The sequence below is a fragment of the Labrus mixtus genome, chromosome 21, assembly GCF_963584025.1.
Source record: "Labrus mixtus chromosome 21, fLabMix1.1, whole genome shotgun sequence".
Classification (NCBI taxonomy): Eukaryota; Metazoa; Chordata; class Actinopteri; order Labriformes; family Labridae; genus Labrus; species Labrus mixtus.
The window spans coordinates 7819129-7831151 of record NC_083632.1 but is presented as its reverse complement, the minus strand read 5'-3'; the positions used below and the strand labels follow the sequence as shown (position 1 = coordinate 7831151).

Sequence of the window (12023 nt, the reverse complement as noted above, 5' to 3'; positions counted from 1 at the left end):
GGTGAGGAGAGAGGAAAGTGTGCTTTCATTGCGGCACTTAAGAGGCAGCTGAGAATCTTAAGGTGTTGAGAAGACACAGAGTTAACTAGGTTAAGCTATTACAGTACACACTCGTCGGTTTGTCTCCTCGCGCACAAAAGTGAAGAACGAAAAAGATAGAAAACATTTTGTGGCAGAATGCCGATTTGGACAAAAAGAGGAGATGCATCTTGGGGCCGTTGTAGTTCCTCTTTTTCTCCTGCAGGTGTCACTCCAGGCAGCCCCTCGGAGTGCAGCTATTGACTCAGAGAGCAGCACTTTCCCCTCACCGTGCTCTCGGCCCCCCTGCTGTGCAGCCTAGTCGATATATTTGCTGTAGCCGTGGGCTGGCGCTAATTGCATTTGACAGAGCAAAGGAATGAATTTGTGTCCAGCTTTGGTGGAGCTTAAGATAAAGAGCAGGGAATGTGCAGGCAGGAAGGCGGCTCTCTCTTTTTTGACTCTCTCTCTCTTTCTTCCTACAGACTATAATGCTCTTTAGGACGGCCTCCAGCCTGACACCGTAATAATACACCAGCGGCTCTGCTTGTCTACCTGCTAGATAGCACTGCATTAAAGCCCAGGTCAGGTCTCACAGCTGCTTGAAGTGTGTGTGTGTGTGTGCGCACAAGTTTTCCTAACGCACCTGTTTGATGGTGAAGTCGTTGATGAGGTGGTGGTTGTGTTCATTCAGGTTGCAGTGCAAGGACACACAGTCGCTCTGGTAGAGCAGGTCCTGCAGAGTGTAGACGCGCTGCACGCCCAGCGAGCGCTCCAGCCCGTCCTGCAGGTACGGGTCGTAGAAGATGACGTTGAAGCCGAAAACTTTGGCCCGCACCGCCACCGCCTGGCCCGAACGACCTGCAGACACACAGAGGGATACATTTTTGCTTTTAAATTGTGCATCTTTAAGAATCCTGTTTTTATTACTTGTCTTGTTCTGCTCTGCTTCATTTCTATTTATGGTTACCAGTCGTGTATGCTGCGTTTCTTTTCATGTCACATGAAAAAGAGCTGAGCGTACGTTTATTTTGTGCTCTTGCCCAAAGCAAATTTCCCCTCGGGACAATCAAGTATATCTAATCAAATCCAAAATGATGTACACAGTCACACACGGGGAGGAGAGGCATTTTCAATCAAACTGATATTTTAGGATTTGTTGTTGTTGTTCCTTTTATGTAGAGCAACGTTTTTTTTAATCAGTTTTGCATCATCCTATCAGCAACTAATGTGGTCAAAATAAGTTTATTCTAAATAGAAAAAAAGTCCAAAGACTTCCTGCCAAGATTGGGACCATTGACTGATGCTGTGGACAGAACATGACGGATGTGACTCAAATGTTCATTCATCTAAAGACACATGTTCAAGCGTCATAAAGGAGCTTTCAGTGAAGAAATAGAAATGAAAAAATAGCCTCAAACACGGCGAATTCTCCGAAATCTTTAATCTAATGCGCACATTTCCTGTTAAGTGAAGTGAAAACGTAAATCAAATATACGATGTATGTCACAGGAAGCTCAGGAAGTGTTCCTGAGGCAATACATGTGTAGATGTTCTTAACACATCAACAGGGATTAAAATGGAAAATGACAGCAGAAAAACAGAGTAAGCTGCAATATGTTTAAAAAAAAAAAAAAAAGCGTAGAACCGCAAAATAGATCGTATTGAGGACTACAAAATGGACTGAACATGATTCCTGTTGGATGCACCATAATCATAAAACTGAAAGCATGACTATTTAAAGAACATGCAAATGTCCATTGGTTATCTAATTGAGAGTGTGTTATAATAAACTAACCAAAAATGCTTTTCATTCTACAGAATCTATCTCTCTGCTATTCAGTTCAACAGCCTTCCTCTGAAACTTCCCATGATTGAGCCGCTCCAACGTCTCCAACCAAGAAGAAGAATTGCATCATAATAAGACGTCATTTGTGGTGTCGATTTGAGAGATTAAAAAGAGATTTGTTGCATCCTGAGAGAAAATGATTCACAAGGGATAAGTCATGATTTAGCAGGAGGCGGACAATGCTAGGCTGCTGCTCTCTAGTCCAGCCTGAGAGACGGCGAATAAAATAAAATAAACGGACTGTGTAGTATTTCAGCCTCTCCCTCTGTCTCTCACTGCCATTTGTTGTGTGGGCTGAGAGTCTCTGCTCAGCAGCAGCACTGAGAGAGTCAGAGTGATGGAGAGTTGGATGTTGTTGCTCGTGGAGAAAAAGGATCGATAAGGTCCTTTACACTCTCAAGATCTTCTCTTTGTGATGGAGCATTATGTCTCGCTCTCAAGCTGCACGGTCGAGGAGAATTATTCTCTCTCTTTTCTCACAAAATGAGTGGCAGCAGCATAAAGACTCAGCAGCCTTGTAAAAATTACGTACTGTTTGCCATCACTCACATCGTTTCCCTCGACGGTTGCTTTTTACATTTGAGAGATCAACCTTCTCGAGGTGTAAAATCTTTTTTTAGGGCACCTTTTTTTCCCCCTTACCGAGCTGCTTTAGCTACTTTATCCGCTAGATGTTTTTATGAATACATTTTGACAAGGCCTAGAGCAGAAGCGTGAAAACTTGTTGCAGTTAGTTGTTTGTCTAAGAAGAGATTGAAAGAGCCATGCAGACAGCACAGCAGGGGGAAGGGATTTTTTTTTTTTCAGTCGGTCTAAAACAGACAGAGGTGGACTTGCGGTACAATTTGATAGAGTGAGGCTGCTAGGAGGAAGTCGAAAGTGGCATCTCTGCTTCTTCCATGACGATTTTCTCCCCGTGTGATTGTTGGAAAATTGGTGCCAAATTGTGGGTTTGGAGGGAAACGTATATTTGATTTGGATTGATTTACAATAAAGTCTAGTGGATGTGTTCTGTGGTGTGGTGTGAAAAGACTGAACTGTGCTAAGGCTGCTTTAGAAAGTGATAGAAAAACTGGTAAGAATTTTAGTGTGGATAACCTAGAATCAAGTACTTGTGAGGGCTCCCTCCCGTCCTTACCACGCCGATCAATGCCTCTAAAAAGAGAGCAAATATACTCCGGATGAACCCTGTCACCTCACGTCATTTGGTGGCAGACTTTTAGCTTTGTGTTGCTCATTTTATCCAGTCAAAGGACAAGGGTGACACTAAAATGTGAGGCCACACAGCTACAGATTTAACAAGTCATAAATCTCAGCAGTGCAGCAGTGATGGCAGCTGCTCAAGGTCATCAATAAGAAAAGATTTTGTAAAATATCTCAGATGATGGTCATTTGTATAACTGACAAGAAAAAATGTTGGTGAAGATTTTGTGCTGCTGCAGATGTCTGTTTAATTCCTAACTACAGTATGCACCATGTACGGCTTAGAGGAAGAGCTTAAGTTAGTATCAGGATTATCAAGCTATTTCCCATGAAAGATACATGTCACATTACGGCAAATGAACAAAAATAGCATATGAAACCGTCATACATAGGTCCACAGTAATGTGTTAAGGCCTTAAGCTTAAACACTCTTTTTTTTGTCCTTTTTATCTACAAGCAGCTGAAACAAATTCCCCTGGTTGAGATGGATAAAACTGTTTCATTGACTGATTTTTAAAACCAAATTTCATATAAAACATGAAAATAACTTGCAGCTGAAAACCTCTGACCACACTAGTCAGTTGATCCTCAGTAAATACTCTCTTTCACAAACCTTTCAAGGTCAAGAAAAAACTGTCACTTGCGACTTTTTTTTTTTAAAGTTGTACGTTTTTGGGCCTTCCAGCCTCCCTTGGATTGGACCGTTGAGGAAAAGACAGGACATGTTGGTGGAAGAGAACGGGGGATGCGATGCAGCAAAGGACCAAGACCGGACCCTTACCTCTGTGATGAGGACTAGAGCCTCAGAACATGGGGCGTGCGACATAACCACTAGGCCATCGGCACCCAGATTTTGAATTTTGTGCTCATTTTTTGCATACATTTGTGCATGCATCTGACTATCATTTTAAGTAATCGCTAATCATGATTAAGTGATCATCCTTTAAACGAAGCTAACACCCACACCCACTCACATTCATAATTAAGTGTCAGGTGGGATGAGTGTCATTTTCAGTTCTCATGTGACTTCCTCAGGTGTTTGTTGGATTGAAGTGTTTAGAGTAGGACTGAGAACAGGTTATGTTCCTGCTTATGTGTCCTTATTTGTTTTTTTTGTCTTTGGCTCTCTTCCTATTTTTCTTCCATGATTGCTGTTTGTTGAGAAACACTGAGCTGATTCTGAGAGCTTTTGCAGCCTCTGTTCATGAAACTACGTACAGATTAAACTGATTAGTTCAGTTTTTTTTGTAGTGATGACTTTTATGAAGTCTTTTGGGATCACTTTATTGAAATTTGCGACAAAGAATCCAATCCAAAAGATTCCAAAGGAGTAGTTGAGCTCAGAATGTATCCCGTGATCTTCGTGTAAGCTGAGAAAAATAGACATTAAATGTCCGCTTCATCATTCAGGAGCATCTTTCTGAGATAACTTGCAAAAAGAATCTGCAAGAAATAGACAGTAATACCCTAATATCTAAAATACAGAGATAAACTTATTAAAAGTGCAATTTTCTTGGGTTGTGTAAACATCCAAAAAAGGACTTTGACAAATGAATAACTTCCGAAGTAGCCTCACATGGATTTAATAAAGTCCTAAAAGGTTGGTGTGTACCTAAAGAGCTTCTAGTCTACAGTTAACCAACAGGCGTGATTTTCTTCTCTCTCTGTGTTTGCTGCCTTCAGAGATGCTCAGCTGGCTGTATATGCGGCAAACAAACACCAGGAGACCTTCACTTTCCCCAACCTCCCACTGACAAAGGACATTGTTTTGGAGATGGCCTGAGCCAGAAAGACTAGGAGGATTGGGTGAGGACGAGAGAGAGACAGGACTGCCAGGACCTGCTGTTCAAACACAAAGTGTAGGAGGATGTCTGGGACCTAGAAGGTGTTAGTGTGTGTGTGTGTGTGGGGGGAGTGTATGTGGACACAGAGATAAGGTGGCACTCTGGAAAGGCTTGTGAGAAGACAGAGCTTCTGTCAGGGCCCACTGACGGTGAGACAGGGCAGGATGACACACAAACACGTACAGTCATTGTTAAAGCAGGTGCAGGGAGGGGATCACACACAGGCTACCATGAGGTGTGTGATTAAGGCAGGGCGCAGTGTTAAGGGACTAAAGTGACAGAGAAGGAGAGTATAAACAGAAAATGGAATAATGGAGATATAACAGTGAGTATTAGAGCAGCGATGAGAACAAAAAGTGCAGCAGAGGGAAGGAAGTGAGCCCGGAGGGAGGTGAAACAGACAACCTTGAGATAATCTGCGGGACGGGCAGAGGGAGAAAAATAACCTTATCAGGCCAGGAAAACAGAAGGCGGTTGGAGGATATGAAAAAAACAGACTGGAGGGTGTAGAGAGAAAAAACAACAACAGGAGGAAAAGTAAAAAGGAGGGGGAACAAACTAAATATGAAGGAACAACTAATAGAATACATAATACTAACCGAAGCCGATGAGGCCCAGGGTTTCGCCCCGGATGCGAGCAGCGCCAGATGCCACCTCGCGGATCTGCTCCACACTCTGGACCCGCGTACCCTCTCGGAGAGCCTGGTACAGCCAAGTGTTTCGCCGGTAAAGGTTGAGGATGTGGCAAATGGTGGAGTCGGCCGTCTCCTCCACAGCTGCCGAGGGAATGTTACACACTGCAATGCCTGAAAAAAGAAATACAAGGTAGAAATGTTGAAAATTAATCCAGCTGGAGGCGAAAAATAGGGCATGAAATTCTTATTAAGTTATTTCTACAGAATAAAAGTCCCTTTATCATCTTGATTGCAGTCGGAGCAGATTCAGTTCAACATTAAAAAGCTGTGTGAACTTTTTTTTTTTTTTTCAGGATCAGCCACTTAAATTAATCATTTAAAGGAAAGTTTATACAGTATAGTCTGTCGAATCATCAGACTGATAGAGCCCGACCCACAATGCATTTTGAGACCGATAACAATACAGACTCATAAGGGGATAATTTAGGAGGTTGTTGTGATTTTTTTTTTGTCTTTTGCAGAAACATGACAATGCAAAGACACGCAAAGGCCTACTACCTTAAATAAATCAAACATTGGAATCAAAGCGAGATCTGCTGGACAAAATGTGTAACCACACCTTCTCTAAAAAGCATTATTTCCTGCCCTCTATATATATATTCTGTTTTGTATTGTTGAGCAGTCACACAGATTTTAGGGCAAAACCAGCCTATTACTGAACAATATCGGTCAGGTCCACTAATTGATGCATAAAGTAATGGATGGTATTCCACTGGAATAAAGCCTGAGGAGATAACACCTTAACTCAACTTAATTAACTGATTTTTGTTATTTCTAATCACAGTTCCCCTAGAATCACTTATTTGGGAAAATTATTATTTAAGGATAAAATGACACAATGGTGACTTAATATGTCCCTACTTAAAGTGGAGATAAGACACACTGGATAAAGTCAGACAGGTTCTTTCACAACATTTACGCTTGTGTTTTAAGCAACTCAAGGACACTTTCTGTCAAAATCTCCTTCAGTGTAATGCCGAAGATTTTATAGGCGATGAGGAATTCATCCTCCTAACCCTGTGCTTCCACCTTACCTATCCCCCAACACCACAAAGATTTCCATTATTAACACTTAAGCACTTCTGCCTGCCCTCGCTCTCCTCTAATGTCCTCATCCCACTCTGTATCTCACAGAAACAGCACAGCCGTCTGTGGACAGCAAAAAATAGCCAGATCCTGCTCAATCAATGGCCCCTTTTCTTCTCCCCGAGAACAGCCGTCATATCAGCGCCGCCTTCTCCAGGCACGATAGCTTTTGACTCCTGCGCTGCGAGGCAGAGCGCCTTCGGTGAGTGGGTGGCAGTTAGACACAGTATCTCGTATTGGCAGGGAAATGGCAGCTTTGTCAACTGTAAGGGCTGTTTGAGCCACCAGCCTGCTGATAGGAGCCAGTGTGGAGGTTCAGAAGGAAGTCTGAACTCAACTCTCTCTCTGTGTGTGTGCGTCTTTTCTCTTTCTGCCTCTTTGAACATTCGGGCTCTCAGTGGGATGTCAGCCATTCATCTGACTCTTTAATTCAGCCTTTGATACCGGTCTGAAAATCCATACAGTTAAAAAGAAAACAGTACACAATGAAGCAATCCCCCTTAAGGCAAAAACACCATCAACAGTGTGTGATGTTGTTTCGACCTTTAAGTGCAGCTTCTTGTTTGGCCAATCACTCCAAATGTTGATGTGTCAGAGTCAGACTAGTGCAACGGCATGAGGAATCATGTCCATCAAAATTCATCTTCATTTGACCGCTGGTGTATGAGGTATCATGTCATTTATGAGCAAATAAATAAAACGAGCTAATAAGCAGAGCATGAGTTACACTTCTTCTATAAAAGATTCAGAAGGTTAACTTCAAAGCAATGGAAGTGTACTTCTTACTCATGAAAAAAACAATCATTAGTGATTGAACAGACGCACACACTCAACAGAACAAGCAACACTAGAAAAAAAAACATTTTATTCTTCATAGATCTTTTCTACCAATCTATTACACTTTAGTTGTAACGTTGAATATAATTATGATTGTTTATTATCATGTAGTAATGTATCATTATTATCCTCCTCTGATATCAATCTATGTTTTCCTTTAATGTTAAAAAAACATAAATAAAAAAAAACTCCACCTCATGTAAATTAACCATCTGTTACATCCTTACTAGTGGTGTGCAAAACTGACCAAATTGCTAAATGTTTACACGTTGGGCCAAAAAACGGTTAAATGTTAAGCGGCCGGCACCCCCCTCATTCCAGAGTATGTTTCTGTGATAACTTACTAAGAAATCTCCAACACTGACATAAAGAGATAATCTTCGTTGCTAACACAATTGTTGGGGCTGTGTACGTCTGGGAAGCACTGATAATATTTCAGCAGGCAGACTTTTTGAATTCTTACCCAGCTCTCCTGCAGCCTTGATGTCAATGTTGTCGTATCCGCTGCCGATGCGGATGATAATGCGTAGAGCTTTGAACTTCTCCAGGTCCTCTCTGGTCAGGGTGATGGTGTGGTACATCATGGCTCCCACTGCTTCATTGAGCACCTGCAGATGATTGAAAATGTCGGTATTAACTAATATATTCATCAACATAGAATTAAGACGTGTACGTAGAATTAAACATCAACAGCTTAAACATCGACACAAGTTGAATGAATAGATCCAAATCGTCCTCTTTATGAAACGTCAATCAATACACCAGCTGCAGGACATACGTGCACTTATTCTTTGTATGAAAACAAATGGATTGTTTTGGATAGAAATCTTAAGTCCTAAAGAGTTTATTCATAAGGTTATTGGATCATATTTTAGCTAGTTGAATCGTCTCATATCAATCACCTGGACTGAATCTAACTAAAACCTACCGATGAAGGATTCATGATTTGAAGACAAAAAATACATGACTCTCATTAGAATCTATATGAACTTGTTTAAAAAATAAAGCCTGTGAGATATTGTTTACTGAACAGAAGAATTTCATTCATTAAAGCTCAGAAGAAAGATCCGACTGGTCTATGAGTTTATTTAATATTATATGTTACCCATGTGTACTCAAGTCAATAATTTATCTGCATTTGTTTTGTCGTTACGGTCTTTTTGCAGCCCACGCAAAATGGCCATTAGTCCATTTGCGTTCATCAGAAGACCCCATGACAATCACAAGATCACATTCCTTCAAGAGGAGCCATAATGATTATTTCCGCTTTAACCTCGGACACTTAGGAAAACGTTTAAGATTTCACAGCGAGGGGAAGTACACACATCACATGGTCACCAACAGCAGCATTTACAATGTGTTTGTTTTTTTCACTGAAGCAGAACAAGTCATTACATTATCTCGGAGGAGCTACACTTCTGCATGGTCATCACAATCACACTCAGAGCCCGAGGGTGTTTATGGACAAAGGATCTGAGCAATTGACCGGACAGAGAGGTCAGAGTAGCAGCCGATCACCAGATCAAGATTAAGATATGATAGCCAGTGGCAGGTCAAGGAAATAAAGAACATAAGGGAACCTTTAAACTCGCAAAAATGCTTCTTAGGGGACGTTAAACCTATCAAGACACTGAAATACACCAAAAAGAAAGAAAACTGTTATCTAGCTTTTCCTCTGCATTCCTATTCTAATACTGTTACTGCTACTTCAGTATCTTTCCTCATGAGGTCTTATCTGCTTTTCACGTTTTCATACATTTCAGTCCAATGTGGGATTGTACAGAAGCCCTAAACTGACATGCATTCACACTTTTTATGAACTTTCCTTTTCTCGTTATTACGAGTAATTTTAATGTATTTTTTTCAAGATCTTGGTCTTATTTTCACATCAGGGTTAACAGCTTGTTTGTCGTGGTTATAGAATGACTTCCTGGAGATCTAGAAAAACTAAATAATAGGCTGGTAACTGTGACAGGACAGAACACAACGGATCACATACCATGCAGCCTCTGTCCAAACTCATGAGGTACGTTAAGCCTTCAATAAGTCTGAGATACATTTGGTCTACCAGTTGTTATACTGAGACAAGAATGTCGTGCTTAAAAGACACATATTATCCTCCTTTTCAACCAGTTTAAATAAGTCTCAGAGCGCCCCAAAACATGTCTGTTAAAACCACTCCGATCCTGTATTTGATCATGCCTATAAACCCCTCTATTTCAGCCCTGCTCAAAACAGGTGATGTCACAAAGGGAGAATCTCTAAACGGCCTGTTCGAGCACGCATTTTCTGAAAAGTGGAGCAGGCAAAAGACAGAGAGGATGGACTTTTCTCATAACTGGGGGGGGGGGGGGGGGGGGATTGTAGACAGGCTAGGGACAAATATAATGTTAGATAACCAGCGTTGAGTACATTTTGCATAATTATTAATTTCATAGACCCTTAAATGTAACCATAATCGAAGATCAAACTAATCAATCTGTTTTCAGAGAAAATGGCTATTCTTCATGTTGAATCAAGAAATCCAAAAAAAAAGGGTCATATGAGCCACAGTTTTCTTATGTGCCAAAATGTGTTTATTTCATCACACTTTGACCGATGATTAATTTGATCTGTTGACAGGTTCTTTGCGTTCTGATGCTTAAAAAAACACCCAAATATGCATCTTTTCATGGAGTAAAAAAACCCCACTTCATACATCACCCTTTGAGTGAAGAAAAAACGGTCTGAATTAAGTCACCTCAGGAGCCGACAGTGTGAAACGCTGCTTCGCTGCTACTTGACATGTACAAGGTGACCTGGCCTGTGATTCAGTCTGATGTGGAGCTACATTATCCCCCCCTTAGTATCAGCCACAGCCCCTGTCAGCATCGCTAAATAACAGCTCTGCATTCACCTCCAGCCAAACTGCATTAGCTTCCCTTTGATTAGCAGATTAGCTCTGAATTTCCATACAGTTTTTTATTAGAGCAGCGCCCTGGACAGGCCTTCCAGATACTTGTTCAAGGTTAAAACGCTCCATACATGACCTGTGGTAAGAGGCACAAACACTGCTGTTTTTGAGTTAGTCTTTTCATAATGAATTATCCGAATGGAAACTCTGACCTAACATATGCCCCCCCCCCCCCCCCCCAGTACTGTAAGCAGATCATTTTTGCTTTTTAAGTCTGTGATTTCTGGTGAAGCTTCTCTTACAAAAGCTGCAAGTCCTCCCTTTTTGGCGGACATAAACGTGAGAGGCTGAGATTCAATTTGGTGAAATCACGTACTGTAGAGTAGCTGTGTGTGTTTTTTCTTCCCTGTGGCTTACCGGGGAGGGATTTCAACTCTATGAGGTCATCCCACTGTTGAGTGAGTGTGAACGTACAGGAGATGAGAGGTGGTTGTAATGCTAAAAACAGACTTTCTCCACCTGGAAGATGTAGGACTATTTTAGATGTGCGTTTACTTACTTTCTTGCCAAGAGTTAGCTACATAAGATTAGCAAGACTCAATAAGTTAATCATAATCAGATACAGTTACGCCTGGACGCCAATTTATCTAGCCTAGAATGCATCAGAGAAAGCAGAGAAAAGCAGCCTTCCTCTGCCCACAGGTAAAAAAACAGTAGTGGTGGTAGTAAAGTCAAGTCATCTAAGCATACTTTGTTGAATCCTAAACAGAATCTTAAACACTTCTTTTATTAATCAATAAACTTTCATTTTAGCTATGAATCTATTTGAATTCAATTACAGAGCAAAGAAAGCAAAGAGCACCTTCCTGTTTCATGGCTGTAATAATTTTTTTCAGATTCTGTTTTTTTCTGTTGTTTGGGTAAAAAAAAAAAGCAAGAGACATTTAGATCAATTTCATGCCTAATCTGAAAACCCCAATCGGATGAATCGTCAGGCAGCGTGCAATGTGGTAGGCCAATGTTGACTCTTTGCCATTTGGGCTATTGCCCAGCTCGCCACATGTGACTGTGAGACACGAGCCCTGTGAGAAAGACCAGAGATCATCGACCTTGGATGGTGATGTTGGAGCGCAGGTGCTGCTTGCAGGATTTGGTCTTAGAGAAGTGCTATTGTAACTTGATCACGATCAGTATTCGCCTGCGTGTTTCATCATGCCCCTGTCACCCGGGAAATAAGGGATTACTAGGTAGAAGACCTGACATAACCTCAGGCCACTTTCAGATTCTCCCCTTGACAAGCCTTTCCCATGAGTTTCTGTATTTTCTGCTCTGGATGGAGGAGAGTGTGGCAGCTGGTGTCTGGCCTGTGAACATCATACCGAAACTCCCTGAATTATCAGCGCTGCATCTCCGCATCCATGCAGCAGTAAGAAGAGATTGGACATTTTCAATCTACACCGCCCCTCTGGGTATCTAGACTGCAAGTTATTACTGCGAACTGCTGAATATGCTGGCGAGGTGAACATTACAATCATGTTTCTCCTGATAAGGCAGTGTTAAAACAAACAAAAAGCTCCCCGCTACCCCCTTCTCCTCAC

At 41.6% G+C, this 12023-nt stretch overlaps 1 protein-coding gene across 6 annotated transcripts in view; it reads right to left on the bottom strand.

The window, feature by feature from the left end:
* LOC132955702 (C-terminal-binding protein 2) overlaps nt 1–12023 on the bottom strand; it is a 103274-nt gene that overhangs the window by 8488 nt on the left and 82763 nt on the right. For all 6 annotated transcript variants that reach the window (XM_061028656.1, XM_061028657.1, XM_061028654.1 and 3 more), the window contains 3 exons: nt 7996–8140; nt 5514–5720; nt 665–879 (listed from right to left, as the gene is read on the bottom strand). In XM_061028656.1, coding sequence (XP_060884639.1) covers nt 665–879; nt 5514–5720; nt 7996–8140 — 567 coding nt within the window. The remainder of the gene's footprint in view (nt 1–664; nt 880–5513; nt 5721–7995; nt 8141–12023) is intronic.